At 38.1% G+C, this 12500-nt stretch overlaps 1 protein-coding gene across 1 annotated transcript in view; it reads right to left on the bottom strand.

Annotated features, from left to right (window-relative positions):
- LOC144973486 (uncharacterized) overlaps positions 1–12500 on the bottom strand; it is a 30972-nt gene that overhangs the window by 4447 nt on the left and 14025 nt on the right. The window contains exons 3-6 of the mRNA XM_078915967.1: positions 11495–11536; positions 8548–8620; positions 6211–6326; positions 263–347 (exon numbers count right to left, since the gene is read on the bottom strand). Coding sequence (XP_078772093.1) covers positions 263–347; positions 6211–6326; positions 8548–8620; positions 11495–11536 — 316 coding nt within the window. The remainder of the gene's footprint in view (positions 1–262; positions 348–6210; positions 6327–8547; positions 8621–11494; positions 11537–12500) is intronic.

Here is a 12500-nt window from a genome sequence, read left to right as displayed (position 1 = left end):
GATTTACACGAGAGGGCGTAACACTCACAAACACTAACTGATGTGTAATTGTCTGCCTATATTGATGAATTAGAAAACAAAAACGTGAGTACTTTATCAATATCACCGCTATGATATTCTTTAATTTACTTTAATATATATATATATATATATATATATATATATATATATATATATATATATATATATATATATAGTAATGTATGCGTCCCTGCCGAAATATGGAAATCTGGGCATGTGTGTGTTACGCTCTTTTACTCACGGTTGAAACTCTTGACAGGTATGTTTATAGCCAAATGCATTACTCGTGAAGCAGCCGGGGGAGACTTCGTTTTTCTGGTACTTATCTAATGAAATATATAAACACATTGAAAAAAATATAATAATGATAATAATAATAATGATGATAACAATAATAATAATAATAATAATAATAATAATAATAATAATAATAATAATAATAATAATAATGATAATAATAATCATAATAATTATAATAATAATAGAAATACTAACAATAATCATAATAATAATATAATATTAATAATAATAATAATAATAATAATAATAATAATAATAATAATAATAATAATAATAATGACAGTAATAATAATAATAATAATAATAATAATAATAATAATAATAATAATAATAATAATAATAATAATTGAGCTTTTATATAGCGCAATATCCACTAAACGTGCTCAAAGCGCTTTACAAGGGGTCCCTGGTCGACAGCAACATTTAACGTGTAGGACGGGACATTACGCCTGTTAGGCGATATTACAATTTTTCGGATAAAAACAACGCAGTTACCGGCCAGGTACTCATTTTCACCTGAGTACTGTGAGAGAATGTGAGTAAAGAGCATTTTCCAAGGACTCAACTATGCGCCGAGCGCGAGGCTCGAACCCAGGACCTTTCGATCCGAAAGCGAGTGTCATACCAGTAGACCACATAGCCGCACATAATAATGATAATAATAATAATAATAATATTAATAATAATAATAATAATAATATATTAAATTAATGTTAAATCCTTTTAGCTCGTCTAAACAGGCACTTAGCGATTTATGTTATTGACAAGTACTTATCAATTGAAAACACCCATCCCGCCATATTGCAAGGAACGTGGAAAAATTCTGATGATAAGATTATCAATACGTACAATGAGATAGACTTTATCATAATTTCGGACCATTACAAACGCATTCTCAATGATTCACGAAAATATGCAGGAATGAAGACATCCACAGACCATAGACTCTTAGTTTCAAAGATCCGGCCAACGGAAAATGAAAACAAGCCAAGGCATAAGTATTACAAACAAATTAGAAAATCGATCAAAGACTTCAGGAGTCTAAGAGGAGACCTAGTCAAGAAAATCTCAGAAACAAACTCGCTTCAAATCTTTCGTCAAAGAATTTAAAGGATGCCTCTAACCCAGCTGAAATTCAACAACATCTTGTCCAAAGCGTGCTGATGAGCAGGGAAACAACACTGCCTGAGAGAAGGAGTACACAAAAACAAGATTACTGTCCAATACTGCATGACTTATCAGCAAAAACAACTGAGACTTGACATCAACAGCTGCTCAAATACGGATGCGAAGAGCAAATTGAAGAGACAAAGAAATGAAATCTCAATCAATAGATAATAACAAAAAGAAAATAGATGAGATTGTGACAGAAATAAAAAGTAAGAGTGACAATATGAAAATGTTCAAAGCGGTGAATATAATTAAAGGACAAAACACATAATGTACTTATAATCAAAGATACATGTAATACGGCCTTATGTAATGATAAAGAAATTAATTATAAACACTATAAGCGTGTACTACACTGAGAAATCCAAGGGTATTCAAGTAGTGGAACCATTTGAGTCTACCAATTCAGAGTTTGAACCGCCTATAACGCCCCAAGAAATAAGTAAAGCCATACAAAAGCACAATAACAACAGATAGCCAGGTCTAGATGGTGTTAGAGTAGAAGAACTAAAATTATGTCTTGACGACGAAGGCATGCAAATAATAGCTGATATATATAATAAGATATTTCAGACAAAACAAGTTCTCAATCTTGGAAGTGGAAAAATCATTCTGCTAAATAAACCAAATAAAAAGAAAGGCCTTTTAGAAAATCTGCGACCCATCGTTTTATTATCCACGCTAAGAAAAGTTTTAAGCACAATCAAGCTCAACAGAATTAGACAAACGGTAGAGGAATATTACAGATTACAAATACTGATCTCTATGAAAAAACCATGGTCCAACACCTGAGTACAATAATAAAAGAACAGCGACGGAGGCTATTTGGTCACATCTTACGTCGAGAAGATAACATCCCAGCCCAAACTGCAATGACAGAATATTTCCTTTATGGCAAATAATTTGAAGGGAGACCACAAGCATCAATAGTAACTACACTCAACAAGATCTCTCTACATATCAGAACTATCTGGATTCAGATAAGGCCGAATTAATCCCTGAAGAACTAAGAAATACTGCAGTGCCCTCCGTACTAAAGTCACAACAAGATCTTGACAGCCTCAAAACTCTGGCCCCGGACCGTGACCAATGGAAACAATTAACAACATGGATGGAGAGAGCAGCTATACTTATCGACCATGATTGAATCGAGGAGCAACAAATTGAACCATTGAGTGCCATCCTTACAAATTATCCTTTGTTTTACTACTTTAAATGAACGTTAATGAAGGAAATACTGAATAGATAGATGAATATAAAAATAAACAAATAAATAAGTAGATGAATTATAAATAAATAAATTTATAAAAAATAGCACATAAATAGATAAATAGATAAATAAAAAATAAATAAATCACTAAAGCAATTAATTATTCAAATAAAGACAGATTGATGCATATGCATTCTATTCGACAGTCCTTGCTCTTTTTATTTTTGCAGGACGAGTTTCTGGCCAAATTTATGTACGTGTCTTTCCAAAATACGGCAATTTACAGGATGAATAAGATTTGTATTTCATCTCAAGCATTTTATTATCTCTGATAGGAAACAGAGGGTGTTTTTTTTATAAAAAAAAGAAACCAGCCAAAACCAGCTGAAACCGTCGAAGTTACAGAAAGTATGCAGTAGTTCGTAATGTACTAGGGACTCAGCGAAGTCTCCACCAATGATGAGTGAACCTTGGACTAATGGAGGATGATATTAGAGGGAAATAAACCTAAAACTATGGGACCAGTAGGAATTGAAGCCGGACTATGGGAGGTGGACACCAGAGGGAATAAAAATGAGACTCCAGGACATGGGCACCAATGGCGAATCAATGTGGGACGAGAGGTAGATACCAGTCGAGTATGAAGTTGGGAATATGGGATGTGGGACCATCAGTGAACTCTAAAGGGTAGGACTTCATTTTCTCAAAACCTATGAAACCTACGGACTCCGCTCTATCTTATAGGCAGTGACACCAGTGGGAAGTCATCCTGGGAATATGGAAGCGGGACATCAGAAGGAAATGATTCTGGGACTATGGGAGATGGATACCAGAGGGAATTAACTTGAGACCATAGGAGGTGGGCACCAATGGGGAATGAACCCGTGACAGTGGAGAATGAAGCCGGCAATATGGGAGGTGGGCACCAGTGAGGAGTGAACCCAGAAAGATACTTCATTTTTTACGAAACCTACCGAAACCGTTCTATGTTATGGGACGTGAGCAGCAGTGGGGAGTGAACCAGGGAATCAGGAAAATGGACACCAGTGAGGAGTGAACCAGGGAATTGGGAAAATGGAAACCAGTGGGGAGTGAACCTGGGACTATGGGAGAAGATATCAGAGAGAAATGAACCAGGGACAATGGAAAATAGATACCAGTGGGAATTAAAGCCGGGCTATGGAAGGTGGGCACCAGAGGGGAATTAACCTGAGACTACAGGAGATGGGCACCAATGGGGAATGAACCCCGGACTACGAGATGTAGATACAAGAGAGTGAAGCCAGCAATATGGTATTTGGACGCCATGATGAGTGAACCCAGAAGGGTACTTCAGTTTTCAGAAACTACTGAAACCTACCGAAATTTCAAAAGTTATTTGAAGTGTGCAGCAGTAGGGAGTGAACCAGGGACTCAGGGAAGTGGACATCTTTGAGAAGTGAACCTGGGACTATGGAAAGAAGATATCAGAGGGATAGGAACCTGGGACTATGAGAGATTGATACCTGTGGTAAATGAAGCAGGGCTGAGAGGTGGGCACCAGAGGAGAATGAATCTTAAATTATATGAGGTGAGTATCAATGGGGACTGCGAGGTGTAGATACTAGTGGAGAATGAAGCCAAGAATATGTGATTTGGACACTAGCGGGGAATGAACAAGAAGAGTACCTCTTTATTCCGAAACCTCCCTTAGTCCCAGGTTCATTCTCAACTGGTATCCATTTCCCATAATCCCAGATCCATTCCCCCATGGTGGCCAGCTCCGAAATTCCTAGCTTTATCCCTCTCCTCCCCCCCCCTCCCCCATTATTAACCACTCGGTACTCCCAAAGCCCCATTTTATTCTCCTTTTGTATCCACATCTGTGTGACCTGGTTTTGTTCCCCACATGTGTCCACTTCCAGTAGCCCCAGGTTCACTCCTCACTGGTTTTAACCTCCGATAGTCTCGGGTTTACTCTCCACAAGGTATCTTCTTCCTTAGCCTTGAGTTTAATCTCCATTGGTTCCCACCTCCCATAGTCATCGCTTCACTCCCCACGGGTGCCCACCTACCATAGACCGAGTTTCGTTACCCACTGGTGTTCACTTCCCATATTACCAGGAGGTTTTGGGTTCACTCTCAGGTTGGCGTTTTCTCTCTCGACCTTGTGTTCGTTCCTCAGTAGTGTCTGCATCTCGTAAACTCACGTTCACTCGCCCCTTGTATCTTATAGTCATCTTATCATTGCCATTGGTGACCACCCCCATTGTTTTGGATTCACTACCGACTGGTGTCTATCTCACACAGTTCTGGGCTCATTCCCCACCTCCCATTTTCCTTAGTTTATTTCCCAATGCTGTCAGCCCATTGGTGCCATCGTAGCCCCAGCTTCAAATCCCACTGGTATCCATCTCCCATAGTGCCAGGTTCATTTCCCTCTAATATCCTTTTCCAATAGTCCCGGGTTCACTCCCCACTGCTCCCTATATCCCATAACTTAGGAAGGTTTCGATAGGTTTCGGAAAAAAAGAAGTACCATTCCGGGTTCACTCCCCACTGGTGCCCACCTCAATTATTACCGGCTTAACTATCCCTCGTAGTCCTAGAATCATTCCCCATTGGTGCGCACTTCTATAGTTTCAGGTTCATTCTCCTATGGTGCCCACCTCCCTAGTCGGGCTTCAGTTCACACCAGTATCAATCCCACATAGTCCCAGGTTCATTTCCATTCTGAAATCCTCTTGCTATAGCTCCAGGTTCACTTCCCACAGGTGCCCACTTCTCTGAGTCCCTAAGTTCACTCCCCATTGCTGTGTACTTCCCATGCATAGCCTTGGACGGTTTCTGTGGGGTTTCGTTGGGTGTCGTGAAAATGAAACACCGCGAAACAGATGATTTTCTTCCTAGCGTAAGCCTAAATTTTGCCCTTGGCTCGATCTTTGAAATGTGACAGATTTCACTCGAACATAAACCACTCAATCATTCAGTATATAACAAATCCATATAATTCTACAGTGAAACGTTTAAAGATGTTTTAAAAAATATGGATCATTACTGTCTCTGATATATCTTGGAAGGGAGTCAGGATTAGGAGTGCTGAATAGTCAAACGCATGCTCGCCAATACTGCGTGGCATTTTTGGCTTCACAAGAAAGTGATTATCAGACTTTGATGACAGATTTCTAAAGAAAACTAATCACCTATCTGGTGGCCTTAAAAATGTAAAAAAAGAGAGCAGAATCACGTAATCTAAATTCAAATTATACAAGAATAAAGTCACTCAGCTATTCTTTTATTGCTTTTAAAACGCCAGGTTCTTAGTTCGTAGATTAGTTCTTACAAAATTATGTCAATCAGACTTTAATCGATAAAGGATCTTGTGTTGGTACATTTCATCTGGCAGATGTTGTGAGTGTTTCACCTAAAATGTACCATCCATTTTAAAAAACATTTTAAACAACCAATTATGCCTGTCCGAACGATTGGAGGATGTGTCACAAATTAGTTAAAATGTACTGTTTAATTACCTAAGCCGCAGGTGTCCAATACTTGTTCTACCACTCTTCTGAATTCGTGGATTTTGTTGTTCTTGGGACATTTGAAGAACTTTATACTGAGGCATTCCAGAGATTTTTGGTGTCCTCTAAATACATAAAAAGATTAGGGGTTTGAATATATCTTGTACAACAATAGTTTTATCATTATAAGAGATACATATGAGATTGTACTAAAAGGTCGTAACCTAGATGCACATGAGGGTCGGAATAGCTCAGTCGGTAGAGCACCTGCTCCACACATAAAAGGACCGAATTCAGGTTTAGACTTCTTCCGACACCCCCCTCCCCCCACCTGTCTACCCACCTGTATATTGGGTCTGTTAGATCAGATGGAAAATTCTTTGAGATAGACAAGCGTCATATCCAAAGGGTAGCAAGCAATTGTTTTATCCGTTTCACGCTAAAGAAACCGGATAAGCTCTGACTCCATGGGCCCTATGGGTATGAAAGACTGCTGCTTGGTACACATATTGGCAGGTCTAATGAGTCATTGGTCACATTTCAACACGTTCTCAAAATGGGTTCCATAATAAAATTGTTGAAAGTTTTCGAAGAATCCAACATTGTATTAGGTCATTTGTCTAGGATGAACCTTGGGAATGTTTACAACATAAAGGTAAGTAGCGTGTTTACAAACTACTTTTAATTGAAATAATACTAAAAGCCGAATTCACTTAATAACTAGTAATTTAGAAAGATTAAAAGCGTACAGGTCATGAATAAATGTTCACCCGTTGCCATAGACATTGATATTGCAGGGCAGCTGCCTTGGATAATTACTTTATTTCAAAAGAAAAAGGCTAAAAAAAAATTGAGCTTTATATAGGGCAATAGCCACTAATGTGCTCAAAGCGCTTTACAAGGGATCCCTGGTCAACAGCAACATTTAACATGTAGGACAGGACATGACGCTTGTTAGGCGATATTACAATTTTTCGGACAAAGACAAGGCTGTTAACGACCAGGTACTCATTTTACACCTGAGTATGGTGAGAGAATGTGAGTAAAGAGACTTTTCCAAGGACTCAACTATGCGCCGAGCGCGAGGCTCGAACCTAGGACCTTCCGATCCGAAAGCGAGTGTCATACTACTAGACCACATAGCCGCACGAAAAAGACTAATGAACTAATAGTATTAGCATAAGTAAGAAGAGATTTTCTTATTTCATTAAGTGCGAGGGGGAGGTGAGTGGTTGTTAATTGGATATGGTTTGGAATATGTTAAGTTGTTCAAATACGATCGCTTTCAAAAAAGGGGGCTCGATGAGTGACAGAATTGCTCTCATGGCATTGCGATGTCCTACGAGCAGATTATCTTTACCGCAGAAAGGGTTCGGCAATTATTTTCATCACAACCTGGCCTAATTCGGTTTGTAAATTCTCTCTCTCTCTCTCTCTATCTATCTCTCTCTCTCTCTCTCTGTCTCTCTCTCTCTCTCTCTCTCTCTCTGTCTCTCTCTCTCTCTCTCTCTATTGGGATCTGAAGATTATGTCTTCGAGTGCTGAACAGTGCATAGGTCAGTTCCTGGTAAAGGCTTATTATTCACAATTTCTCACCATACTTAGGTGTGAAATGAGTAAGATGAGGCCATTAACCGCATTATCTCTGTCCGGAAAAAATATAACATGGGCAAGTCGGCGTCATTTCTTGTCCTACACGTTAAGCGTTGCTGTTGAAAATAGTATGGGAAATTTTAGTCTTTGAGTTTCATAAATAACCAATTTGTCCAGACTTTGTCAAAAGTATTTTTTTCTTTCCTTTCTAATTGTTGATTAATAAATGTGATTTGATCATTCTACTTCTTGCTTCCCTGAAGACGATTAAAATGAGTTGGTTTTCAAGGTGTCACAGAAGTATTCTGTTTGATTACCCTCTCGAGCAATTTACGTATGCAGCTAGTGATACTAATTGTTTGTAGCTTGCAGGTTCATTTTTGAGTTAACCTGTTATGAAATAATTGGAAAGATTGTTGCTTCCTCCCATTTGTTTGGAATAGCTTAAATTACCAAGAATATATTATAAAGTTGTAAAAGTTTGCGTTCGGCACTGTTTACGTGAGTTTTAAGGTGAGCGTATATATAGAGCAATATCCACTAAATGTGCTCAAAGCGCTTTACAAAGGGTCCCTACTGCTACTACTAATACTACTACTACTGCTATCACTGCTACTACTACTATTACGACTACTGCTACTATTTCTACTACTACTACTACTACTACTACTACTACTACTACTACTACTACTACTACTACTACTACTACTACTATTACTACTTAATTTGGCTATAAAACCGAGATTTTCTTACTCTAATACAGTCTCCCCCTTTTTATACTTGTAGCTTCTCTGGCAAAATTCATGAGCTGTGCAATCGACCAATTCTGGAAAGGAGTATCAAAATGGATCATATGTATTAGTTGCATTATCATTTGATTTTTAGAGATTAATAAGATTATCTCGTGCGGCGTTTTGCCGAAAAAAGACGGATAAGAAAAAAACTATAGACTAATCTTTTGAATATTAGTAAAATTCAAAATGAAAAAAAGGATAATATTCTGGTAAATTTATTGATCATTTAACATTGTACAATGGAACTGAAACACATTGATAACAACTACAAACGACAACGGCAATTAAAAAAATATCACCTTCTTAAGTAAAATGTACACATTATTTTTTGATTTGTCTACGGTTTCTGACAGTACGGAAGACCATTGTGTTTCTTTTTTACGAACCCCACGAAACCCACCGAAACCCGCCGAAATCCAACGAAACCCAATTAAATCTGACGAAATCAGACAAAGATCTGGAAAGTTTGCAGTATGAGGGAGTGAACTTGGGACATAGAAGTGTACAGTGGGGAGTGAATCTGGGAGGATGGAAGGTGAAGGAGATTCCTTTTTTACGAAACCCGCCGAAGCCCGACAAAGTTCTGGGAAGTGTCCAGTAGTGGGGAGTGAATCAGGGACTATTGGAAGAGGATATCAGTGGGAAATGAACCTGGGACAATGGGAGATGGATACCAGTGGGAATTGAGGTCGGACTATGGGAGGTGGGCACCAGAGGATAATGAGCCCGGGACTTTAGGAGGTGGGCACCAATGGGGAATTAACCTGGGACTACGGAAGGTAGATACAAGTGAAACCGGGAGTACGAGTTTTGGACACCAGTGTGGTGTGAACCCAGAAGGAAACCTACCAACCGCCAAGAAGAGTACTTATTTTTTCCAAAACCTACCAAAACCATCCAAACCTAGGACTTTAGGAAGAGGATATCAGAGGGAACTGAAACTGGGACTATGGGAGGCGAATACCAGTGAGATTTGAAGCCGACATGGGCTCCAGAGCTTGATACAAAAGGAGGTTGGCACAATGGGAAATGAATCTGGGTCTACAAGATGTATATGCCGGTGGAGAGAGGAGCCAGGAATATGGGAAGTGGACAGCAGTGGGCGACTTATTTTTTTTCGAAACCTACCGGTGACCTACGTCTAAATTTATGAGACGGTTTTGATAGACTTCGGAAAAATAAGCTTCACTGGTGTCATCCTCCAGTCACAGGTTCATTCCCCATTGGTGCCCACCTCCTATAGCCTCGGGTTCATCTTTCTCTAATGCAAACCTCCCAAAGCACGGCCTCAATTCATACTGATATCTATCTCTCATGGTCATGATCATTTCCCTCCGATATGCTACTCCCACTGTTCCAGGTTCACTCCCCTCTGGTGTTCACTCCCCAATGCTGCCCAATTTCCTTAAGTTTTGTCGGTTTTGGCGGGTTTCGGCTGGTTTCTTGGGTTTCGTAAAAAAATCGAAACACCCCCCCTCCTCCTATGGTCCCAGATTCACTCCCCCACTGGTGTACACTTCTGAGTCCCTAGTTCGCTCCCCACTACTGCCCACTTTCCACAACTTTGTCAGGATTCGTCAGGTTTCGTCGGGTTTCGTAAAAAAGAAACACCCAAGGAAGACTAAAATTGATAATATTTGCAATTCCGCGGCATACACTAAATTGGATTAATCAATGATCTGTCAAATAGGGACCAAACAGTAAACAGGAAATCGAACAGAGCCAAAAAAATATAGGTAGCGTTACGGATACTTCACTAATCAATTTGAGGAAAATTACTTCTAATTTGCTTAGTGCCAGGTTTAAGAGTTTTTACCAAGGTGACGTTCATTTAAATCGATCGATATTTGAAAGACGAGTTTTCTTGCCAAATTTTTAAGTACGAGTTTTCTAGAGTATGACAGTTAACTGTTTGATGGCATTGCCAGGCATTTGACTCCTGCAACAGGGCTTAGATTGTTCGCAGAAAATAATTTATTTTAATATTGAGAACAAGTAAACCTGCTACATCTTTGACGAAAAAACAAAATCACTGACACTCCCACTCTATCTCTCTCCTTTCTTCCTTCTACCCTCTCAAACACACGCATCTACACAAACTTGTTGAAATAAATAAATAAATAAATAAATAAATAAATAAATAAATAAATAAATAATGAAAACCGGAAACAGTTAAATGATTACTTAGATTAAATAAAATTTGGATTATTGATATTAGAATTGACTACACACTTGTAAGGAATAAGTGCTGTTATATTAGATCAATGGCCCAGATCGCGTAATGGATTTATGCAGACACAAAATAAGCCAATAAAAAATCCGGGTCAGAAGTTCCATGCCTCACTTTATTTTTTTTAATGTAAAAAGGGACCAAGGAGCCATGACCAAGGTGGGATGCAGCCCCTTGAAGAACTAAAACACCTGTTTGAAGTGGGGGGGGGGGGGGGGGGTTCTTAAATGAAGGCTTTCTGCTTGAGCCCAGAGTTTCTTGTTACCATCATTATAACAAATAAACTCATGAAACAACAAGGATGGTTACCTCATGAAGAACGGGCTAAGTTTAGGCTAACAATGTGCAAAGAATTAAGCAACCCTATAGGACCTCTAGCGCAAACCATTATAACATTACTCCCTGTAATAAATTGTACTTACAATCTTATCTCTCTTTATATTGCTCAATATAATGGCTGGGGTTTTAAATAGCTCGAATAAGTGAAAAAAGTGATGAAGGCTGATTTATATTTGTAGATGAAGGGAAAACCCGAAATGTCTAAATCATTTATCACTTAATAAGTATCATCACCGGTATCACTGTATTGACAATATTATATATGGGGACTTGATAGCTCATAAAAGTGAAAAAGAGATGAAGGAAAAATTATTATGGTAAGAAATGAAGGACATACGGTAATCACTGTCAGTAAATATATCCTGCGTAGCTGACAGCTCTGAAAAGAAAAAAATGGATGAAGTATAATTTATTATGGCAGATAAAGGGCGTACTCAAATTTCATAACATTCGCCTCTGTTAAAAAGTCGTAATACTTACTATCACCACAGTCACGATATTGCTCTATATAACATATGGTCCCTTAATATTACAAACATTGGGGGGAAAAACGATGAAGGACTGAGCATCACCTTCGACTAAGGGCAAACCCGAGACGTTTATAACATTCATCACATCTCTCGCTACAATAATGCTCAATATACTGATTGGGGTTTTAAATAACTCGGATAAGTAAAAACATGATGAAGGGTAATTTATCATTGTAAATGAAGGGGGAACCGGACATATCAATAACAGATGTACCTACCTTCATTGAATAACTCAATATCATGTATGAGCGTTTGACAGGTTGGAAAAGTGGAAATAAGCAACAACCCAAAATATAATGTCAAATAGTGATTTATCACGGAAGTTAAATCAAATCTTAACATACCTTTCGTACATATCGGTGACCGAAAACTCGTCCTAACATAAAACGAGCCTTGACCATACTGTTATCATTATTTTTTTAATATCGCCATGTGCAAAAGTAAATTTGAAGCCTCATAATTTTGAGTACAAAAAATTAGTCTCATTTGATATAATATTATATATATATAATCTTTTTTAAAAAATAATTAGTACGCCCTGCCGCTACAGCATTATTATATACCGTTGCTTAGACATGCCATGAAGGAATATAAAATAATATAAATAATCCCTCAAATAAGATGGCTGATGTCAACAGGAAATGTCCATGTTGTCAGGTTGATAATAATGATGATGATGATGATGATATATGATAATGATGATGATGATGATGATAATGATGATGACGATGATAATAATAATGATGATAATAATAATAATAATAATAATAATAATAATAATAATAATAATAATAATAATAATAATAATAATAA

This window comes from Berghia stephanieae, chromosome 5 (assembly GCF_034508935.2).
Source record: "Berghia stephanieae isolate SIO BIC M18660-M18661 chromosome 5, UCSD_Bste_1.3, whole genome shotgun sequence".
Classification (NCBI taxonomy): Eukaryota; Metazoa; Mollusca; class Gastropoda; order Nudibranchia; family Aeolidiidae; genus Berghia; species Berghia stephanieae.
The sequence above is the reverse complement of the archived record's forward strand: the minus strand, read 5'-3'. Positions and strand labels throughout refer to the sequence as shown.